This window comes from Tursiops truncatus, chromosome 1 (genome assembly GCF_011762595.2).
Source record: "Tursiops truncatus isolate mTurTru1 chromosome 1, mTurTru1.mat.Y, whole genome shotgun sequence".
In the NCBI taxonomy this organism is placed as follows: Eukaryota; Metazoa; Chordata; class Mammalia; order Artiodactyla; family Delphinidae; genus Tursiops; species Tursiops truncatus.
In genome coordinates, this window is record NC_047034.1 from 101,826,853 (window position 1) to 101,848,776 (window position 21,924).

The window sequence follows — 21,924 nt, forward strand, 5'->3', positions numbered from 1 at the left end:
GCCCCAAGCGGTCAGATAATTTGCCTTGTTAAGACCTTACCTCACTTTAATGTGAGCTAAACCTGTTTGGGCAGGAAAAGGATTTAGGTCTCCTGTTCCAGTAAGTAGATCTCATCCTGGGCCCTGGATCTGAGAGCAGAACCACACCGATAGCCCAGGAGCCTGGCGTGAACCTGTCTGGGTTCTCCATGGAGGAAGCTCCTTGTGGGACCATGGGTCCGGGTTTACAGAACAGCCTAATTTCCAGGAGGAAATGAATCCTTCCCTGTTGTGGCCTCAGGCGGGGCTTGGTGGTAGTGTAGGAGGAGGTGAGATGCCTGACCACCCTTTGCAGGAGAGTCTGGAACCTTCCCACTGCCTTGGAAGTCTGTTCTCAACTGAAGGAATGTGCAGCCTGCCCTCCTTCTTGTTCTGTTTCTCTGTTTGCATTTTGTCCTCCTGGTGAGGGTCCCACTCCCGTCTGCCTTCAGGCACCCCTGGAAGAGGGGCTGGACAGATCCCCCAAGCAGCGAGGCAGAGACCTGAGCAGGAGCCCCCTGACTGACCCCCGTTCCCAGCCTCCAAGGGCAGGCTGTTAAGTCCTCCTTCCTCCCTCCAGAGTCCCCTGCCATTTCCTTATTCTCTTCCTGAACCACTGACTTCAGGGCTTTGCCAACAAATCACGCACAACTAGTGTCTGTAAGAGGGAAACAAAACAAAGGCTGTTGTTACTGACTCTAAATGCAACCAGATGAGGCCACCAGAAGCCGAGAGCAGGCGCTGGGCAGCATCTGGGGCCCAAGTGCTGGTTCCCACCTGTGCACAGAGCCTGGGGTGTCAGGACAGGTGGATGGCCCTGAGCCCCTGGAGGCTGCCTGCCCAGCAGTGTGAGCCCCTCCCCGGGCTGAGCCCCTCCCACCCTGCAAAGGGGCGCCGCCTTGGCCTCACTCACCTGCTGGGCTCTGCAGAAGCTAGAAGGGAGGCCCAGCGGCCAAGGGCCTGGCCTATGGGGATGAACTGCCTGAGCCTACCTGCCTCTCGGTGTCTCTAAAAGGAGAACAATGCCATAGCCCAGCTGGTTGTGAATACCAAAGCCCTCATACCATGCCTGCCCCAGAGTGAAGCTAAGTAAGTGTTCACTAGTGTTCTGTACTGAGCCTTGGTTGAGCACCAACCGTGGGCCAAGCCAGGCCAGGTCATGGTGGGAGAGGCAGGAGCGACAGTGACAGAAATTCAGACCACAGCCCAGGTGGGAAATGCTCTGCAGGGAAAAGCACAGGACCTGCAGGGCCTCTGAGGTAGGGTCTTAAACATAGGGGAGGGAGGGAGTCAGGGTGGGGATGTCTGAGATGAGTTTTGAAGGCTGAATAGGAGTTGGCCTGATGAAGAACACAAAAGGCATCTTCCAGGTGGCAGGCAACACACACGTGCGGAGACTCAGAGGTCAAAAGCCATGGGGGGAGGGGTTGGTTTATGGAGGATTCACCCTGTGTGGGTGGTGAAGGGCACATGGGGTCAGCTGGGGGAGGGCCTGGGGTCTTTCCTTCTTGTTTTTAAGTCTACTTTTGGGCTCGTGCCAGGTTGCTGCCTTCAAAGAACTTTGCAGTTCAGTGAGGGAGACAGGCCCGTAAGAGCACAGTGCAAATCAGAGTCCTCTGCAGAGGACAACAGACACGGATAGTGGAGCCAGGCAATCTCATTTCTATGGAGAAGGTCCCTGGCAGCTGGGAGGAGAGCAGGGCCAGGCCCCTCTCAGGGCTCCCCTGGGTCACTGCAGCAACTCCCGAGGCAATGGGATAAGGATCCAGCAGAGTTCTGAGATCCTGCAAAGCTAGGATGGCTGAGATCAGAAGAGCAGAGTGTGGCTAGAATAACTCATCGTGGGGCATTGATGTCGCCCTGCACTGCCGGGTCCAGCTCATAGTAAATCCTCTACAAGTGTTCATCCCTCCTCTGCATCTCTGAGCTGCACGGCCCCAGGCTTTTCCAGGAGACCTAATCCAGGCTCTGCACTGTGACCTCACGACGCCCTTGTTCCGTAGCTCAGCCTTGGGGCAAGCAGGTGTCAGCATTTCCTGGTAATACGTCAGGAAAGTGACCAGGGGATTGCACGTTTACACTGAAGGAAAACAGACTGGAAAGGAAAACAGCTTCCAGAATAAAACTGAGTCAATGACAAGCCTTTGACTCTTGTTACACAGAGTGTGCATGAATTGGATGTGTTGGGTTTGGAGCCTCTGACAGGACAGGTGTCTAAACAAGCAAGCAAAATGTGTGTGATTGCAGGTGGCCGGGGTGTGCATTAGGGCTGTCTTGCCATGGTCAAGGTGTAAATCTCTTTCCAGAGATCTGGCCAGAATTCTTCCCCCTTCCACGTGGCCAACGATTCACAACTTGACTTTTTTAAATAGCTGGGGTTTTAGGGCCATTTGATCCTTGGCAAAGTCTTTGAGAAAGGTGAACTTAGCCGTTGTGTTAGAGAAGGGGAAACTGAGGCCCAGAGAGCAGAGTATGAATCCTGCATCCTAGTCTGGAGTCTGTGCTGGACAGTTCATCCCCGGGGGCTGACAGTGGTGCCTCTGCTCAGCCACCGAAGTTAAGGGTCAAGGTTAATAATATCAGCTGAACTTCCAGATGTTTTTCGTGGCCTGTTATGAAGATACCTGGACTGTTCATATACCCGGGATAATTATAGTTGAGGACAACACTGGCTCAAGGAGAGGGATTGTCCCGCACCTGCCGCGTGTCCAGGGTTGGTTTGACCCACTGTATCTGCTAGTTGCACTGTTAGTACATCAGTGCTCTGTGAGTGTCACCAGCCCCGTTTTAGAGACGGCCTAACTCAGTTGTAGTATTTGGAGGTAGCATGTAATAACCCTAAGTGGTCAACTAATACCTGATTCCAATAAGCTGTGATCACACACTAGAAATGAGATGGGGAGAGCTGGCTGGGACAAACAAACCAGATTTCCTTTAAGGAAGACCTCTCGGGGTGGTGGAGGGGAGAAGTGGGTGTGTTTGAGGCCTCGGGTTTCAAATCGCTATACACGTTTCTAATGGTTTCCAGACGTACACTGCGTTTCCTGAGCCCAGGAGAGGTGTAATTAAGGGTAATAGGAGCCAGCCCTGCCGTTAAGTGAGAACATGAACGGCAGAGCCTGCAGCAGAGCAGCATTTGGACGCAGCTCTGCTTTTCCACTGCAGGGGATCCGTTTGCTGTGTGCACACACAGCCCTGCTGTTGGCAGCAAAACATCACAGCAGGATCCAGCCTGTGTTAGACAAAAGCTTGAAGAACTGTACCATTCTCTGACCGGGCAGAAACACCAAATCTGCAGACTTTGCAGATCAATCTAGGTGCTTTCCTCCCAGGTTTTACATTCCAGTATGTGTATTAAAATCCTCCAAATATATTAAAACTGTATCCTAAGATGCCACTGCTTAAAAAGAAATGCAACAAGTCAAGTGCATCCACACTGTTCCAGTTGAGTGTATTTCTTTCCATGTGATAAATTCGTGTTGGCAGCAAGCCCACGTCCTGGTCCAGTTCATTTCAACCTGTGTTCTTGACAGGTCGCGAGGATACTTGAAGTCTCTGAAGAGATGAGGAAGAACATGGGCATGAGCTCAGGGCTGGAGCTCATCACCTTGCCTTATGGCCACCAGCTGCGCCTGGACATCATCGAAAGGTGAGCAGTGCCGCTCTGCATTTACAGCACTTTCAACTCCACAGGCTGCACAGCCACAGGTTTCAGAGCTGGGAGAGGCCAGGCACCCACCACCCCAGTTCTGCCTCGCTTGAGGGCGGGTGGCCCAGAAGCCGTAGCCAGAGAATTCCTGGAGAAGCTCAAAGAGACAGCAAAGAGGAAGTCAGGGAACAGAGAGCACGTTCCCGTCTCTGCTCCAGGAGCAGGTGGAGGAGCGGACAGACGACCCGCCTGGGAGCACAGCTCACCACGGCCCCTGCCAGCCTGGGGTGGGAGCAGTACTGCAGGCAGGCGGAGCACGGACGCCGTACCACCTCCAGCCCGGCTCACTGAGCTGCGGCCCCCTTGTCTCCGGAGTTCAAGACTGCTTTAGGAATTAAGTGGGAGTTTGTGGGGGAGTTGGGAAGAACAGAGTCTGAACAATGTTTTCTCTGAAGGGAGGGCAGATGGGGGATCAGAGGTCAGGGGATGACGGAACTCAGGCCCCGGCCTCTGAAGCATCACTGCCCTCTTCTCACAAAAAGCCAGGGCCCTGGCTGTCCATTAAAACCCACTCACTTGAACATCGGATATTGAGAAATTAGAAAGATAGAAGTAGTGAGGCATGTTTTTAAGAAAAGAAGCACTAGACTAGATTCTCATATTACCATAGAAGTTGGCCTTTTCGACACAAAAGAAAAGATAGTTTTTTGTGTGTGAGACTATCTTGTTATCTTAAGTTTTCTGTTTCTCCAACCAGGTTCCCAATTGCCACAACACACATGTGGTCTTTAATGGACAGCCAGGGCCCTGGCTTTTTGTGAGAAGAGGGCAGGGGTGATTCAGGGGCCGGGGGCCCGAGTGCCGTCATCCCCTGCCCATGGCTTTCCGTGATGTTCTGGGTCACAGCGCTGTCCAGTACAGCAGCACTCTGTGATGGCAGAAATCTCATTACAGCAGCCACTAGCCACATGTTGCTACCAGGCACCTGAAATGTGGCAACTGAAGGATGCAGTGTTTTATTTTACTGTGTACTATTTTAAGTGTAAGTAGCCACATGTGGCTAGTGGACAGTGCAGTCCTAGGCTGTCAGCCCCTAGAAAGTGAACATTGTATTTTAAATAGCCTGGGAGGGTCGATAACAGCTGCTTTCAAGGTTACCTGACTATGAAGCAGATAAAATGGCTCCAATACTGCTATTGCCTTGGCTTCACAGCCACAGATGCATCCCGTAGGAAACATCGAGAGTACCAAATGAAAGACATCTGGGAGGCAGGAGGACAGGAAATGGCCCCTGATGCCTTTGATCAGAGGCCAGGGTGGGTGCTTGTTGGCCTGTTGTTCAGTGTCTTCGGGCAATTGTAGGTCCGACTTCCGAATTTCCCTACTTTCCCTGCTCAGACTGTTCTAGATGCTAGCCCCGCTCTCCAGGCGTCCTCCTCCCTCCCCCTGCCGCAGGGGCCAGGCTTCTCATTTCCACTAACTTTCCCTCCTTCCTGGTCTGGGTCCGGTGGTCATCATTTCCACAGAGACAGCTGTGCTGCCATGCGTCCCAGCTTCTCATGTGATACATTTCAGCCTGAAAACTGCCCAGTCGCAGGCCTTATTTTATCAGTGTCATTAGGTGTGTTGGGCATGGATTCTAGGCCCAGGCTGAGGTCAGCAGGCTTGAGGCTTCTCTCTGGGCTATTTTCTGACTTCCACTCTTGTCTACATCCGTTTCCTCTTTCTCCTGATTGCCGCCTGCCTGGGGTCTGGCTCCTTGGCTTGTTTCCTGTTCAGGGCTGACCTGTGGGATCTACCTGCTAGGGCTTGGAGGGCTGTTTTCTCCATTACAGTGTGTTTACTAAATAAAGGCCAAGGTTGTAGCAGTCCTGCAGGATCAAATGACATTATTGTGTTTGAGAATTGAATACAAACTACCCTTCATTTTAAACTTACCACTTCACCCATTCCAAGCCTAGCAAGCAGAGATATCCTTCGTATAACGTTTAGTGCCTCCCCCTGCCGACCCCGGGAGCTTCTGCTGTAGGGCCGCCTTGCTGAGCTGGCTTCCTCATGGTGGTGTATGCAGGAGGCTTGAGGCAAATGTTGGTTAAACGAATGGATATAATTATGCAAATAGCTGTTGATATAATGCCAGGTCTTAAAGAAGTAGAGAGCCTGTCTTTTATTAAGGGCCATTAAAACATAGGAAAAAACACTGAATTAAAGAATCAGTTGAAGGCAACATGGGAAGTTAGTTTACTACTAAACATCTAAAATGTTTGGCTCAACCTTAACAGTTTGCAAATGGGTAACAAAACTCTTCAATAAGTACAACAGATAATAAAAATATACTTTAAGCCTATTTTAGGATCCATTAATTAGGAAAGATAGGAAATCAGCAAAAAAGATACAGAAAAAGGAAAGAGAGGCCAACAGGCAAAAGGGACCAAGATACAGAGGGAGAGATGCACATATAGATACAATTTTAGTAACTACTATTTGCTGGGTGCTGTGGTGCCAGGCGCCTTAATTATCTTTACACACACACAGTCTTTCTCCCAACAACCCTTGTTCCCATTTTAGAGATGAGGAAATGGGGGAGTAGAGCAGTCAGGTAACAGCCTAAGGTCACACTCAGAGCAAGCACACTGCATACCCACATGTGCAAACACTCACAGACAGCAGAGCCTGTTACTGATTTAACAATCATTAGAGAAACTAGTAATGCTAAGCACTAGATGAATCACACCTCTCTCTGCTCTAGAAGAGTGAGAGAGACACCAGCACATGTGGGCACAGAGAGAAGCATGGTCTTGGAGTAACATCCTTAACTGTGAACTTTCAGGACAAGGTGGCCCAGTTTCAAAGGCAAAGTCTTATTGTTTCGACTATCGCTTTGAATCAGGGCTTCACCTCCAGCACTGTACCAGCGCCTGGAGAAATTTACCTGAGGCTACTCTGGCCCAAGGCAGGAACTCCTGGTCCACAGGAGGAAGGAGAGGCGGGTTTACAGGCTGTGCTGCTGCCACCAGGAAGGAGACCTCTCTGCGACCCCATTCATATTGGTCCCATTGTCTGTAGACAAAAGACCATTCTGCTTCCTGTTTTGGGTCTGCGAGGTTGACCTGTGTAGTTCAGGATGAGAAAAGGGAGGATTGTTGGCAGATACAAGATTTCAATTTTATTAGGTCTGACCTTACAGGGATGTCCTGCTGGTCCACTGTTGAGTCTTTGTCCACATCTCCATTCCCTTTCTGGCCCCTTGACCGGAGCCACAGACACTCTGTTCTTAGCTCCTCATTTCTTTCTTTGTTCTGACATCCATGTCGTCTTCCTGAATCAAGCATGTTCTCTCATTTTTCTGTCCCTTGCATCCCCCAGTCCAGGGGGCTCAGTGGAGGTGGCCCAGGGCTTCCCTGAGGAAGGGATTCCCCAGTGTGTTGGGGGACCTGGCGTCTCCGCAGACCCGTCATGGTGGAAGGTACAAGGAGCCACTTGCACTTTTGAGCAGCTTCACCCCAGGAGGGCCCTCTTCACATCCCCTGCTCCAGGGCTGAACAGCCCTGTGCTGGGGCATCTGTCCTTTTTGACTCTCCATAGGACACCCACTGAGGCCTCCCCGGGGCCCTGCTGCAGTCATCCTGATGGGGGCGATCTCTCTGTTGAAATCAGCAACCAAACCGGCTGAGCTGCCAGTACATCTCAGGGCGATAGCAGCAAACGGTGGAAAGCCAGTCCTTGCCCTGGCCCATTTGGTTTCGTTTCCTCTTAGTCCTGTTGGCCCTGGGCCTGACTGCTGTTTTCCTCCCTCTCAGACACAACACGATGGCCATCGGCATTGCGGTGGACATTCTGGGCTGCACGGGCACTTTGGAGGACAGAGCAGCCACCCTCAATAGGATCATCCAGGTGGCAGTGGAGCTGAAAGACTCCATGGGGGACCTCTATTCTTTCTCGGCCATCATGAAGGCCTTGGAAATGCCGCAGGTAAATTCTCGCTTGCTTTGTGCGGCCCTGTGGGCCTGCGTGTACTTAATGTTCTGCAAAGTGGTCTGCAAGCCCATGCTTAGCAAATCACAGATGATTTTAATTAACCTCAAAAGGTAAATCGTATCTTAGTGAAAGCTGCTTTAATTAGGGGGCAAACAAGAGCAGTGTCCCAAGTATTTTGGCTCTGTTTTTAAAAACAGCAGATAATTGCTGACAACCTACACTTTCTCTTTGACATACGATAAGAAGAGTCATCCTCAGGAACTATAGATATTCCTGAAGGACCAGTTAGGATGATCACGTCTGGCTTGGGTGTTTTGTATAAGAAAGAGACTGCTTCTGTCTGGGTCACCGGACGTGCGGGCAGTTCGGGGTAATGACTGACAAACTGGGACGTTTGGGGAACTGATCTCTAAGAATCCCTAGAGTGATTTATCTCAAAGTATGTTCCTCAGATCACCTAAAACAGACTCTGCTGTTAAAAAATTCAGATTCCTGGCCCACCTGCTATATAACCCCCTAAGCAGAGTTTCTGAAATCAGGCACTTTGAATTTATCTGCTTTGACAGACTGTTCTTAGGAGGAGGGTCAAAACTGAAAACCTGTCTTTGAAGTCAAATGGACCTCACAGAGGAAAGTGGTCCTGTTGTCTTGACAGCTAGGAGTCAGCTTTCAGACTTCCGTCGTGTTAAGCCCTAGGTACTCGGCGACTTCGAGTATGAGACCACAGTCCCACAAGCCCAGTGTGCAACCCCTAACACCAAAACCGCAGCTCATTTAGCTTGGCTGTTTCACAGCCACAGATTGTCTCTGAAATCCTGCCGGGTGCTCACTGAACATCCACCATTGCCACTGGGGCACTGTTGCTAAGTCAGGGCATGTTAGGAACATAATTTCCTTGCACGAAAGCGAGGTCACCTTTCAAACAAGAAGCTGAAAAACCTCATGCTTTCACCAGGAAATTTTGAGAGGGGTCAATGCCAATTATCATATACCAAGAGCTTTCAAAATTCTTTAGATGCACTGGAACTGTATAGGGGTGATATTTGAAATAAGCAAGTTCAGCCATATTTTCATGATATACTGACTTCTGCTATACTAACAGGAGTTATAATTTTTCATTTGGGTGTTTTTAATTTACATCATATTTATTTCCTCTTATCCAAAACTGCCTATAATTTTGAGGGCTAATAGGCTAGCTGTATGCATAGGCCCCCCAGCCCAGAGCTTTCTCCGAGAGTAGTGAAGGGGGTATTTTGTGGCATTAACATGGTTGCTGTCCATGACATCAAACTCAGCAATTAGGGACTTACCCCAAAGCACCTAAACATGCCTTTATAGATGGCTGCCTCCCCCCACACAGCAGCATCAGACTCCTCCCTTCTGGAGTACTTCAGCAATGAGGGGGCAGAGTCCTCTAGGGTGTTCAGGGCCCTGCTTGGGGAGGGGAGTGGCAGGCCTAGGAAAAACCCGAGAGGAGTCATGTCATTTCTGTGCGCCATCATCTAAACCTGCTCCTTCTCTTCTCAGCTTCTGGGGTCAAGAGGGAGCATCCAGGAGATGGGCCTAGCCCAGAGACAAGGGCTCCTTTCAGAAAGGCGGACGCTTCAGGGAGGGGGAAGAGAAGAGAGGGCGGGGTGTAGGAGGCCAGAGGAAAAACAGCCACATCCTTTCCTTCCCAACAAATCTGCTGATGGTGATCCTTTCTCACCTTCCTCTTGGAATACACAGGGAGCTCTTAGAGCCCAAGGAAATGAATTTCAGCTCCGCCATTTAGTGGCTATGAAACCTTGAGCAAGTTACCTAATCTCTTCTGTTTTCTGACCTGTAAAATGAAGCCAAAATACCTGCCTCATAGGGCATGGTGAGGATTAAATGAAATTCCTCAAATACCTGACAGAGTTGGCTCTCATTCCATAAATATTAGTTCCCTTCCCTCCTTCCTTGTTTCATGTAGAAAAGGTCAGACACGGGCTTGCTGGTTTTAAGGTGTGAGGGGGGGACCATTTATCTAGGGCAGTCAGAGTCAGTGGCATATGTTGGTTTTGACTAAATTGTTCCCAAAGAAATGAAAAGGAATGAGTAGTGGCATCATATGGTCTAGGCAATTTTCCACGTCTCAGACTTTATTACTTACAAGTAACATTAAAATGCTGTATGTCATATTCTACATCCTTACATCAGTATAACCTCTATGGAGGACAGTTGGCAACTCCTATCAAAATTCAAAATACATGTATTTTTTGACGCAGTAGTTCCACTTCTGGAAATTTATCCTCCAGATATTTGGTAATAGAAAAATATGTTTAAAGCGCTTATCTACAGGAAACTAGTTAAACTATGGTTTATGCATAAATGGAACACTAGGCAAAAGTTTAACAGAACAAGACTGTTCTATGCTGTTTTATATGTACTTACACGGAATAATTTCCAAACAATGAACAGAAAAATACGTGTAGTATGATACGCATTTATTGTAAAAGGTGTGTGTGTCTCATGGGTTATTAGAACAATGTGGAGCAGGGTCGGGGTGGGGATTAGCTTTTCTCTCTACACTCCTTTCAACTGCTTTGAGTTTTTACCATGTACCTCTATCACCCATTCCAAAATCTAAGCAAAAAGGTAGTTTTAAAAAGAGCCTTTTCCAAAACGATAACACCTTTCTTTTTTCCAGATCACAAGGTTAGAAAAAACGTGGACTGCCCTGCGGCACCAGTACACACAAACCGCCATCCTCTATGAGAAACAGCTGAAGCCTTTTAGCAAAATCCTGCACGAAGGCAGAGGTGAGCACAGGATCAGGACAAGGGGGTCTGGTGGCAGCTCTGGCAGTGTCATATCTGTTCTGGTTTGATTGAAGCATTTAGCAGGGCATATTATGAGGCTCTCAGTTATGTGCAGGACTGTTGATGGGTCACCAAGGCTTTTATCAGCTGACAGCATCGCTTTGTAGGTCTGCAGTTGCTAAAACAAGACATAGGCTACTAGTTACCTTATTTTGTGCTTAACTTTATAAATTGAGGTGTAATTTACATAACATTATATTAGCTTCAGGTGTACAACGTAATGATTTCATATTTGTATATGTTGCAAAATGATCACAATAAGACCAGTTAATATCTGTTACCATACATGGTTACAAAACGTTTTTTTTCTTCTGATGAGAACTTTCAAGATCCACTCTGCTAGCTACTTTCAAATATGCAATACAGTATTATTAACTATAGTCACCATGCTGTACATTACATCCCCCAGGACTTATTCACTTTATAACTGGAAATTTGTACCTTTTGATCCCCTTCATCCATTTCACTTCTCCCCCTACCCCAACTCAGGCAACCACCAATCTGTTCTCTATATCCATGAGCTCAAAGGGTGTTTTTGTTTTTTTTAGGTATCACATGTAAGTGAGCTCATATGGTATTTATCTTTTTCTGTCTGACTTATTTCACTTAACATAATGCCCTCAAGTTGCATTCATGTTGTTACAAATGGCAGGATTCATTATTTTTTAATGGCTGAATAATATTCCATTGTGTATATATGTATGTGTGTGTGTGTATACACACATGCATCTTCTTTTTTTACTGAAGTTATAATTGATTTACAATGTTGTGTTAGATTCTGATGTACAGCAAAATAATTCAGTTATACATATATATGTATCATTTTTCATATTCTTTTTCATTATAGGTTATTACAAGATATTGAATGTAGTTCCCTATGCTATAAAATAGGACGTTATTTATCTATTTTAGATATAGTATTTTTTTTATAAATTTATTTATTTTTTGGCTGTGTTGGGTATTCATTGTTGCACTCAGGCTTTCCCTAGTTGTGGTGAGCAGGGCTACTCTTGCTTGCGGTGCATGGGCTTCTCCTTGCGGTGGCTTCTCTTGTTGTGGAGCACAGGCTTCAGTAGTTGTGGCATGTGGGCTCAGTAGTTGTGGCTCATGGGCTCTAGAGCGCTGGCTCAGTAGTTGCGCACGGGCTTAGTTGCTCTGTGGCACGTAGGATCTTCCCGGACCAGGGTTCAAACCTGTGTCCCCTGCACTGGAAGGCGAATTCTTAACCACTGCACCACCAGGGAAGTCCCTATATATAGTACTTTGTATCTGCTAATTCCAAACTCCTCATTTATCCCTCCCCTTCTTTCCCCTTTGGTAAACATAGATTTGTTTTCTATTACTGTGAGTCTGTTTCCATTCCGTAAATAAGTTCATTTGTATCATTTTTTTTAGATTCCACACATAAGTAATATCATATATTTGTCTTTGACACACTTCACTTATGAAGTATGGTAATCTCTATGTCCATCCATATTGCTGCAGATGGCATTATTTCATTCGTTTTTATGGCTAATATTCCATTGTGTGTGTGTGTGTGTGTGTGTGTGTATACCACATCTTCTTTATCTACTTATCTGTTGATGGACATTTAGGTTGCTTCCATATCTTGGCTGTTGTAAATAGTGCTGCTGTGACCACTGGGGTACATGTATCTTTTTGAATTAGAGTTTTCTCTGGATATATGCCCAGGAGTGGGATTGCTGGATCATATGGCAACTCTATTTTTAGTTTTTTAAGGAACCTCCATACTGTTCTCCATAGTGGTTGCACTAATTTTCATTTCCTCCAACCATGTAGAAGGGCTCCCTTTTCTCAACACCCTCTCCAGCACTTATTATTTGTGACTTTTTGATGACGGCCATTCTGACCAGTGTGAGGTGATACCTCATTGTAGTTTTGATTTACATTTCTCTGATAATTAGCAATGTTGAGCATCTTTTCATGTGCCTATTGGCCATCTGTATGTCTTCTTTGGAGAAATGTCTATTTAGGTCTTCTGCCCATTTTTTGATTGGGTTGTTTGTTTTTTTGTTATTGAGTTGTATGAGCTGTTTGTATATTTTAGAAATTAAGCCCTGTTGGTTGCAGTGTCTGCAAATATTTTCTCCCAGTCTGTTGGTTGCCTTTTCATTTTGTTTATGGATTCCTTTGCTGTGCAAAAGTTTATAAGTTTGATTAGGTCCCATTTGTTTATTTTTGCTTTTATTTCTATTGCCTTGGGAGACTAAGAAAACATTGCTATGATTTATACCAGAGAATGTTTTGCCTATTTTCTCTTCTCAGAGTTTTATGGTGTCATGTCTTATATTTAGGTCTTTAAGTCATTTTGAGTTTTTGTGTATGCTGTGAGGGAATGTTCTAAGTTCATTGATTTGCATGTAGCTGTCCAGCTTTCCCACCACTTGCTGAAGAGACTGTCTTATCTCCATTGTATATTCTTGCCTCCATTGTCAAAGATTAATTGACCATAGATGTGTGCGTTTATTTCTGGGCTCTGTATTCTGTTCCATTGATCCATATGTCTGTTTCCATTACCATGCTGTTCTGATTAATGTAGCTTTGTAGTATTGTCTGAAGTCTGGGAGGATTATGCCTCCAGCTTTGTTCTTTTTCTTCAGGATTGCTGTGGCAATTCTGGGTCTTTTGTGACTCCATATAAATTTTACAATTATTTATTCTAGTTCTGTGAAAAATGTCATAGGTAATTTGATAGGGATCACATTAAATCTGTAGATTGCTTTGGGTAGTATGGCCATTTTAACAATATTAATTCTTCCAGTCCAAGAGCATGAGTCCACATCTTCTTTATCCATTCGTCCATTGATGGACATTTAGGTTGGTTCCATGTCTTGGCTTTTACAAATAATGCTTCAGTGAATGGGGCAGGGAGGTGGTGCATGTATCTTTTCAAATTAGTGTTTTTGTTTTATTCAGGTAAATACCCAGAGGTGAAATTGCTGAATCATATGACAGCTCTATTTTTAACTTTTTGAGGAACCTCCATTTTCCATAGTGGCTGCACCAATTTACATCCCCACCAACAGTGCCCAAGGGTTCCCTTTTCTCTGCATCCTTGCTAAAACTTGTTATTTGTCTTTTTTATAACAGCCATTCTAACAGATGTGAGATGATATCTCATTGTGATTTTGATTTGCACTTCCCTGATGTAGCTGTCCAGTATTCCCAACACCACTTATTGGAGAGACTGTCCTTTCCTCAGTGTATATTCTTGGCTACTTTGTCACAAATTGACCATATGTGTGTGGTTTTGTTTCAGGGCTCCCTATTCTGTTCCATTGATATATGTGTCCGTTTTTATGCCAATACCATGCTGTTTTACTATAGCTTTGTAATGTAGTGTGAAATCAGGGAATGTCATGCTTCTAGCTTTGTTCTTTCTCAAGATTGTTTTGGCTCCTTGGCATCTTTTGTGGTTCCACATAAATTTTAGGATTGTGTTTGTTCTATTTCTGTGAAAAATGCCATTGGAATTTTATAAGGATTGCACTGAATCTATAGATTGCTTTGGGTAGTATGGACATTTTAACAATATGAATTCTTCCATTCCGGGAGCACAATATCTTTCCATTTATTTGTGTCGTCTTCAATTTCTTTCATCAATGTCTTACAGTTTTCAGTGTACAGGTCTTTCATCTCTTTGGTTAAATTTATTCCTAGGTATTTTGATCTTTTTGATGTAATTGTAAATGGAATTATTTTCTTAATATCTTTCTGATAGTTTGTTATTAGCATATGGAAATGCAACAGGTTTTTGTATACTTTGTATCCTGCAACTTTACTGAATTCGTTTATTCTAACAGTTTTTTGGTGGAGTCTTTAGGGTTTTCTATATATAATAGGTCATCTGCAAATAGTAATAGTTATACGTCTTCCTTTCCAGTTTGGATGATTTTCTTTCTTTTTCTTCCCTAATTACTCTGGCTAGGACTTCCAATACTATGTTGAATAGAAGTGGTGAATAGTCATCCTTTTTTTCCTGATCTTAGAGGGGAAGTTTTTAGCCCTTCATCATTGAGTATGATGTTAGCTGTGGGCTTGTTATATATGGCCTTTATTATGTTGTTGTACATTCCCTTTATTCCCACTTTGTTGAGTTTTTATCATAAATGGATGTTGAATTTTGTTAAAAATAATTTGATCATCTTAGTAGATGCAGAAAAATCATTTACCTTTCTTTTATTAATGTGGTATATCATAATGATTTGTGAATGTTGAGCCATGCTTGCATCCCTGGAATAAATCCCACTTGATCAATGTATATGATCCTTTCAATGTACTGAATTCAGTTTGCAAATATTTTGTTCAGGATTTGTGGATCTGTGTTCGTCACAGATATTGGCCTGTAATTTTCTTATCTTGTGGCATTACAAAGGTTACAGTCCAGTAGGACCCATGGGCATAATAAGCCCCATTGGCCATCAGAGCTAGGCAATTTAGAGGTGTCCTCTGGAGGCAGCTGGAGATATTGGAATGCCGGACAAGGGTATGAGCTACTTTCTGGGATATACGAGTTAGGTGGAGCAAGGCAGAGGGAGAGCACAAAGATTGCGTCATCCATTAACCTCCATTGCTGAGAGAGCCTCATAGGTCCCAGTTGTTTGCCAAACCAGAAGCCTGCCTCTCGGGCTAAAGCTTTAAGATTAGCAAATGAGCCTCATTTGCATAATGTCCAGGCACCTCTCAATTGGCTGCCTCTGCACTGAGCCTTGGGGCAGGTGAGTCCAAGCTTGCAAGCCCTTTAAGACCTGTTTCTCAGATGATTATAGCCTTGTGGGTCTTGCAGACATGAGTACTGTTGGTTTTCAAAGTTAGATGTTTTGGGGGCTTATCTTTCAGGTGCTGGTCTTAAAAGCTGGGGTACCCCATGTGGGGTTCAAGCCCTTTGCTCCTCAGGGAGAAGCACCAGGTTTTGAGTTCCCTCCCGATTGTGGGTCACTGTGCCAGGGGTGGGGTTTATAGAGAGATAGTCTCCCAGCCTTTCTTACCTGCTCTGATGTCGACCTTCTCTCATTTATGCATTCGGACAGTTATTCAGACAGTTTTAAGTTTTTTTCCAGAGGCAGTTGCTCCATATTTAGCCACAGATTCAGTGTGTCCACAGAAGGAGGTGAGCCCAGGACACTCCTAAGTTGCCATCTTCAACTGGAGCTCTTTGCGCTTAACTTGGAAAGAAAGCATGACGTGGAAAAATTTACCCCTTGTTTTTCAGAGTCTACGTGTGTTCCCCCAAACAATATATCAGTCCCACTGCTGATGCCTCTTGTGACCTTAATGGAGCGCGAGGCTGTCACTTTTGAAGGAACTGACATGTGGGAAAAAAACGACGAAAGCTGTGAGATTATGCTGAACCATTTGGCAACAGCCCGACTCATGGCAGAAGCTGCAGACAGCTACCGGATGAATGCTGAGAGGATCCTGGCAGGTAAGAGCTGGTTTCGGTAAGCTGTCTACTCTGCACAGTAATTGGAATGAAGGAATGAAAAAGCATGGGTGCTCTCAATAAGAAAGAGACCAAGTAGGAAAGATTAAGGCATGGGAATTCCATTTCCTGTATGGTTGATCACTACTTACTTAGTTCCTGTCTTAGGGATCCTACTTCTCCCTTGCTTTTACGTATTCTCTCTCTTGTGCCAGTGGTATAAACGGAGAGAAAGGATCAAGAAAGAATTTGTCAGCTTGTTTACCATTAGTACCTCTGATAATCACTATTAGAAAAGGTGATGGGCCAACATGAGGAGTTGGGAGTTCTATCTGACTTATCTGTATTCCTATTTCTTCCCAGACACACTGGCAAGTGAGCTCCCCTGCTCTTGGCATCAGAGGGTCCAACATAAGCAAAGGCAGAGAGAGCTTGGAGAAAAGTATGAACCACAAGTACTTGGCTTTGTATTAGTGTAAAGTGTGTCTTAAGGAGTGGCCAGCTAGGTTAAAGAAGAAGGTGGATACAGGTGGGAAGGCCTTCCATGTAGGACTGTGGCTGAGGAAGAGCCAGTGAAGGGTTTTAAACATGGGAGGATGTTATCACATGGTCAGATTTGTTTTCAGTCTGCCATCTTTGTGGAGGAAGGCAGGAAGACTGAAGCTTGCAGGCAAAAAGACCATTTAGGAAGCAAGTACAAGAATAAGGGCTTTACCAACACAGTTATCAGGGGTGACTATTTTCTCTTCCTCACTGTATAATTTTTTTTTTTTTTTCGGTACGCGGTCCTCTCACTGTTGTGGCCTCTCCCGTTGCGGAGCACAGGCTCCGGACGCGCAGGCTCAGTGGCCATGGCTCACGGGCCTAGCCGCTCCGTGGCACGTGGGATCTTCCCGGGCTGGGGCACGAACCCATGTCCCCTGCATCGGCAGGCGGACTCTCAACCACTGTGCCACGAGGGAAGCCCCTCACTGTATAATTTTTAACAGTCTTCAAGGGCCCACAGTTTGATCCACAAGGTTAAGAACTATATGGGGCAGAAGAGGCCTATTATTTCAACCTGAAACAAAGTTGTTAATTCAGAACAGAATTTGGGACTGAACAATTTGCACTGTGTCTGCTGTAGGTATAAGCACTACATACCTGTTTCTTTTCTTTTCCTCAGAAAGTTCTTCAGGGTTGGCAGTGTAGGACTCAAACCATAAAAGCCTGTAATTCAACTCACCAGATACTGGAATACCTGCTTATACAAAACCAATAAGTATATTACATTAGATGTTGCCTAAGCCAATAATATTAGGGTGGATTTTGAGAAAAGTATGCTCTAAGCTGTTCTACAGAAAATCACCTTAAAGGCATCTGATGGTATTTCTCAGTTGATCCTGCTACTGGTTTTCATAGCAAGTTCTCATTGCTAGAAGTGACTGTGAGCCCAGTAAGGGCAGAGATTTGCTCACCAACATATCCCAGCACTCAGCCCAGGGTAGGGGCTCAAAGCATATTAACTGAATGAGTGGAAGTTGTCATCTGGCCTCTGGCTGGTTATCTGCCAAAGATATTTTGGCATCACATGGATGAATGGAATAGAAGCCTTCTATAATCCTCTCCGTCACGAAGATACTATGATCTAGATGATGAGAATATATTTAATGACAGAGCCAACTACTCCAGCAGTAATCAAGGATGAGAAACATATGCCTGCATGACGCTTTGGCTAGAGGTTTCCCCTGCTCTAATAGAGTTGACTGAGCATCCTTGGCCGTAAGTAGAGCAGATCTTCTCTTACAGAAGAGAAAAGAGAGTTGAGAAACAGGCCCACACATGTGACTGTAGATTGTTTTCTGACAACAGTGTCAAGGTAATTCACTGCATAAAGTAATCTTTCAACAAATGGTGCTGGAACTACTGATTATCATATACAAAAAAAGAATCTCAATCTTTACGTCACAGCATACACTCAAAATGTAACAGCTAAAGTGTAAAGCTTCTATAAGAAAACATAGGAGAAATTCCTTGTGTCCTTGGGTTAGGCAAAATTTCTTAAGATACAAAAAGCATGAACCATAAAAGAAAACTGATAAATCAAAATTTTACATTTTGCTCTTTAAAAGTCACCATTAAGGAAGTGAAAAGGCACACCACAGACTAGAAGAAAATATTTGGCAAACATACATCAGATAAAGGACTTATATCTAGAATCTAAAGAAATCTTACAACTCAAGGAGAAGAGAAACAAGATTTGAATCAACAAAAGATTTGAATAGACACTACACCAGAGTGGATATACAGTGACAATAAACTACATGGAAAAATGTTCAAAGCATTAGTTATTACGGAAATGTAAATGTAAACCACAGTGAGATACCACCACGAGCTATCTAGAATGACAATACCAAGAGTTGACAGCTGGACTCTTCACATGTTACTGATGAGAATATAAAATGGTAAAGTCATTTTGGAAAAGAGTTTGATGGTTTCTTTAAAAGTAAACATATATTTACCATGTGACCCAGTAATTCCACTTCCAGAGAAATGAAAACAAATGTCCACTCAAAGACTTAATCACAAATGTTCACATTATTCGTAATAGCCAGAAACTGGAAACAATCCAAATGTCTTATCAGTTGGTAAACAATATGTGGTATGTTATGTCCACATAACTGAATACTACTCAGCAATAAAAAGGAATGAATTATTGATAACTACAACAATATGGAATAATCTTAACATCATGCTGAGTGAAAGAAGCCAAAGTGAAAGAAGCTTGACATTAAAAAAAGTCCATGTTATATAATCCCATTTATATCAAATTTCTACAAAAGGCAAAGCAACAGTGATGGAAAGCAGATTAGTGGTTGGCTGTGGTGTGGGGTAGGTACAGGGATTGACTGCAAAGAGGTACTAGGGGATTTTCTACGGTGACTGATGGAATTGTTCTAAAGTGGTGGTGATGGTTGTGCAACTGTATAAACCGCAGCTAAAATGGGTGAATCATGACAAGTAAATTATACAACAATAAAGCTGTTAAAAAAAAAAAGGTACTTTGAACACTCCTCCTCACAGCACTACGGCCCATGGTGGCTTGTGCACACGAATTTTATTCACGTCTTAGTGAGTTTACTTGTTATTCTTTCTCTGAAGGTGCTCAGGTCCTGGGGAGGGGGGGGGGCTCTGCCCACCTTTATATAGAGTAGATCCTATATTTTTTTTCCTTGGGGGCATTTTTTGAAAGTTCTGAGAGATGTTCATTTTGCTCCTACTTTAAAACAAGCAAGTTTTCAGTCTATTTTCAACACTGTTTCAAGCAGAACTGAAGTAAGTTTTTTTGGTTTTGTTTTTACTAGGTTTTCAACCAGATGAAGAAATGAGTGAACTCTTCAAGACTGAATTCCAAATGAGATTGCTATGGGGCAGCAAAGGTGCACAAGTCAATCAGACAGAGAGATATGAGAAATTCAACCAGATTTTAACTGCCCTCTCACGTAAATTGGAACCTCCTCCTATAAAGCAGGCAGAGCTTTGATAACTAACTCTCCAGAGAACCTTAGGATATAATTTCAAGCTTATCCAGTTTCTTCTTTGAGAAAGCTTTATCATTTGATAAAGTAAAGTAATAATGTGCAAATCTGACAATATACAAGCTTTTAGTATCCACAGGATATTAAACATGTAAATTGCACAGAGCACACTTATTTATGAATTGTTTAAAATTACTACTGATTTTAAAATGAATGATAATTTATTAAGGTAACTATTGCTAATGCTGATCAACAAATTTAAGTGAAGACCCAGCTACATTGGCTGGTTGCTTTCTATTACCGAGGTATTTGACCATTTTAGTTTTAATAATTCCATGTCAGATAAGTGTAAATAGAAGAGTTTAAAAGCATGAAACATTTCAGAAGGTATCAGTTGTATGATATTCTTTAACTAAATATGAAAAATGTAAATAGTCATATGAAAATATATCTTTTTGTGAAACAGCTGTATCCAGTCTCTTTAATATTAAACAATTCATTGTAGTACAATAATTCTACCTCCTACCTTCCTGGGGCACCCTCTTCCCGTGCCACTACATCCTGATTGATGATAGTAAACCAAAATCAATGAGAGCGGTATGGAAATTTTAAGGTTTCTGGCTTAGGGGACAGAGGTGAATACAAGGTAGAGCTGGCTCCAGAAGACCTAGGTTCCAACAACAGCTGTGGTGCTTGCTAGCAGTTGGACTTTTGTCAAGTTAACCTCCTCAAGTCAAGTCCCGTGTGCAGCACAGCGCCTGGTACAAAGTGAGCACCAGATGTTAGTATATTTCATGACATTATTTCACATATTTCAAAATAATTACCTTTTCCTCTAGCTGATAAGTATGAGTTTTCCAGATTTGTTTTCTAGGTTTTTTGACTTCCCAAAGGGGATACTTTCTAGTTTATCAGTATCCACCCCAATTTTTTCTATTGTAGAAAATTTGGAATACAAGACTTTAAAATATAAAATATTAAACTTCTATCACTCTGCCACCAACTGTCACTTATCAATCAATTTGCTTTTTCTATTCTAAATAATTTGGGGACCATAGAGAATAGTATTATACCCCACTTTTCTCAAATAAGTTGCAAAAATTTCACCATGACTGACAGCCTTTGAAAAAATGACTGGTTCCAGAAGTTACACTATAATTTAACCATCGCCCTATTATTGGTCATCTTGAATATGCCTGCCAGAACTAAGTACAAGCCTCTCATTGTGGTCTATTTAATAAAATGGAAATATTAGTTTCAAATCCTGGACTATTTCCATTAATGGGGCCTAGAATCATGAAGCCCTTCTCCCAGTTTTTAAAAGCCATCATTTTTTATTTCCTGAAAAATCCAAAGCACACTTCTACTTCTGGCAATATGGTGGTTCAGATGCTCTTAGAAAACCCTCTCACTGTAACTAAATTTTCAAAAACATACCTTTTAATGCACTATTATTAAGCTTGATAGAATGAACTGGAAATCCCCAAGGAAAAATCCTCTCCTCCCCACCTCACCCATCAAAAGGAACAGCAAAAATTTAAATCAACTCTGTAAGAGGAACTTAAAAACCTGGGTGGCCCTAGAGGCAAATACTGACATCAACTGAGTGATCGGGAGACAGTGTCCTAGCGGAGCTGCACATGAAATGCCTCCATTAAGTAGGGATCCTTAAAGGGTCCCTGTTAATAGGCTGGAAAAGAAATCCATCTGCCAGCAAAGAGAGGTTACCCAGGGAACAGCTACAAGAAGAAAAATAATGATAATGGTCTTTGGTGAGGATTTGTAACTACAAGTCTGTTCTCAAATAGGTCTGGAGTAAAATTCACAAAATTTACAAAACTCAAAACCAAGAAATTGATTTACAGTGGTAACAAACATATACATATACACATACATATATACATATATATATATATATATATATATATACACACACACACACACATATGTGTATATACATATATATATAAAAGACATACATAAGCAGGGCCTTCCTGGTGCTCAGTGGTTAAGAATCCGCCTGCCGATGCAGGGGACACAGGTTCAAGCCCTGGTCCGGGAAGATCCCACATGCCGCGGAGCAACTAAGCCCATGCGCCACAACTACTGAGCCTGTGCTCTAGAGCCCGTGAGCCACAACTACTGAAGTCTGTGCGCCTAGAGCCCGTGCTGTGCAACAGAAGCCACTGCAATGAGAAGCCCGCGCGCTGCAACGGAGAGGAGCCCCCACTCGCCACAAGCAGAGAAAACCCGTGCACAGCAACAAAGACCCAACAGAGCCAAAAATAAATTTATTTTTTTAAAAAAGCAAAACTAGGGCTTCCCTGGTGGCGCAGTGGTTGGGAGTCCGCCTGCCGATGCAGGGGACACGGGTTTGTGACCCGGTCCGGGAGGATCCCACATGCCGCAGAGCAGCTGGGCCCGTGAGCCATGGCCGCTGGGCCTGCGCGTCCGGAGCCTGTGCTCCGCGGTGGG

General features: G+C 44.1%; 1 protein-coding gene across 9 annotated transcripts in view; it reads left to right on the top strand.

The window, feature by feature from the left end:
* The window catches only part of BCAR3 (BCAR3 adaptor protein, NSP family member), a 206,287-nt gene extending 186,375 nt beyond the window's left edge, over positions 1–19,912 (top strand). For all 9 annotated transcript variants that reach the window (XM_073810880.1, XM_073810893.1, XM_019919797.3 and 6 more), the window contains 5 exons: positions 3,552–3,667; positions 7,468–7,639; positions 10,317–10,428; positions 15,722–15,934; positions 19,276–19,912. In XM_073810880.1, coding sequence (XP_073666981.1) covers positions 3,552–3,667; positions 7,468–7,639; positions 10,317–10,428; positions 15,722–15,934; positions 19,276–19,454 — 792 coding nt within the window. In that variant the 3' untranslated portion in view covers positions 19,455–19,912. The remainder of the gene's footprint in view (positions 1–3,551; positions 3,668–7,467; positions 7,640–10,316; positions 10,429–15,721; positions 15,935–19,275) is intronic.
* The last annotated feature ends 2,012 nt before the right edge of the window (positions 19,913–21,924 follow it).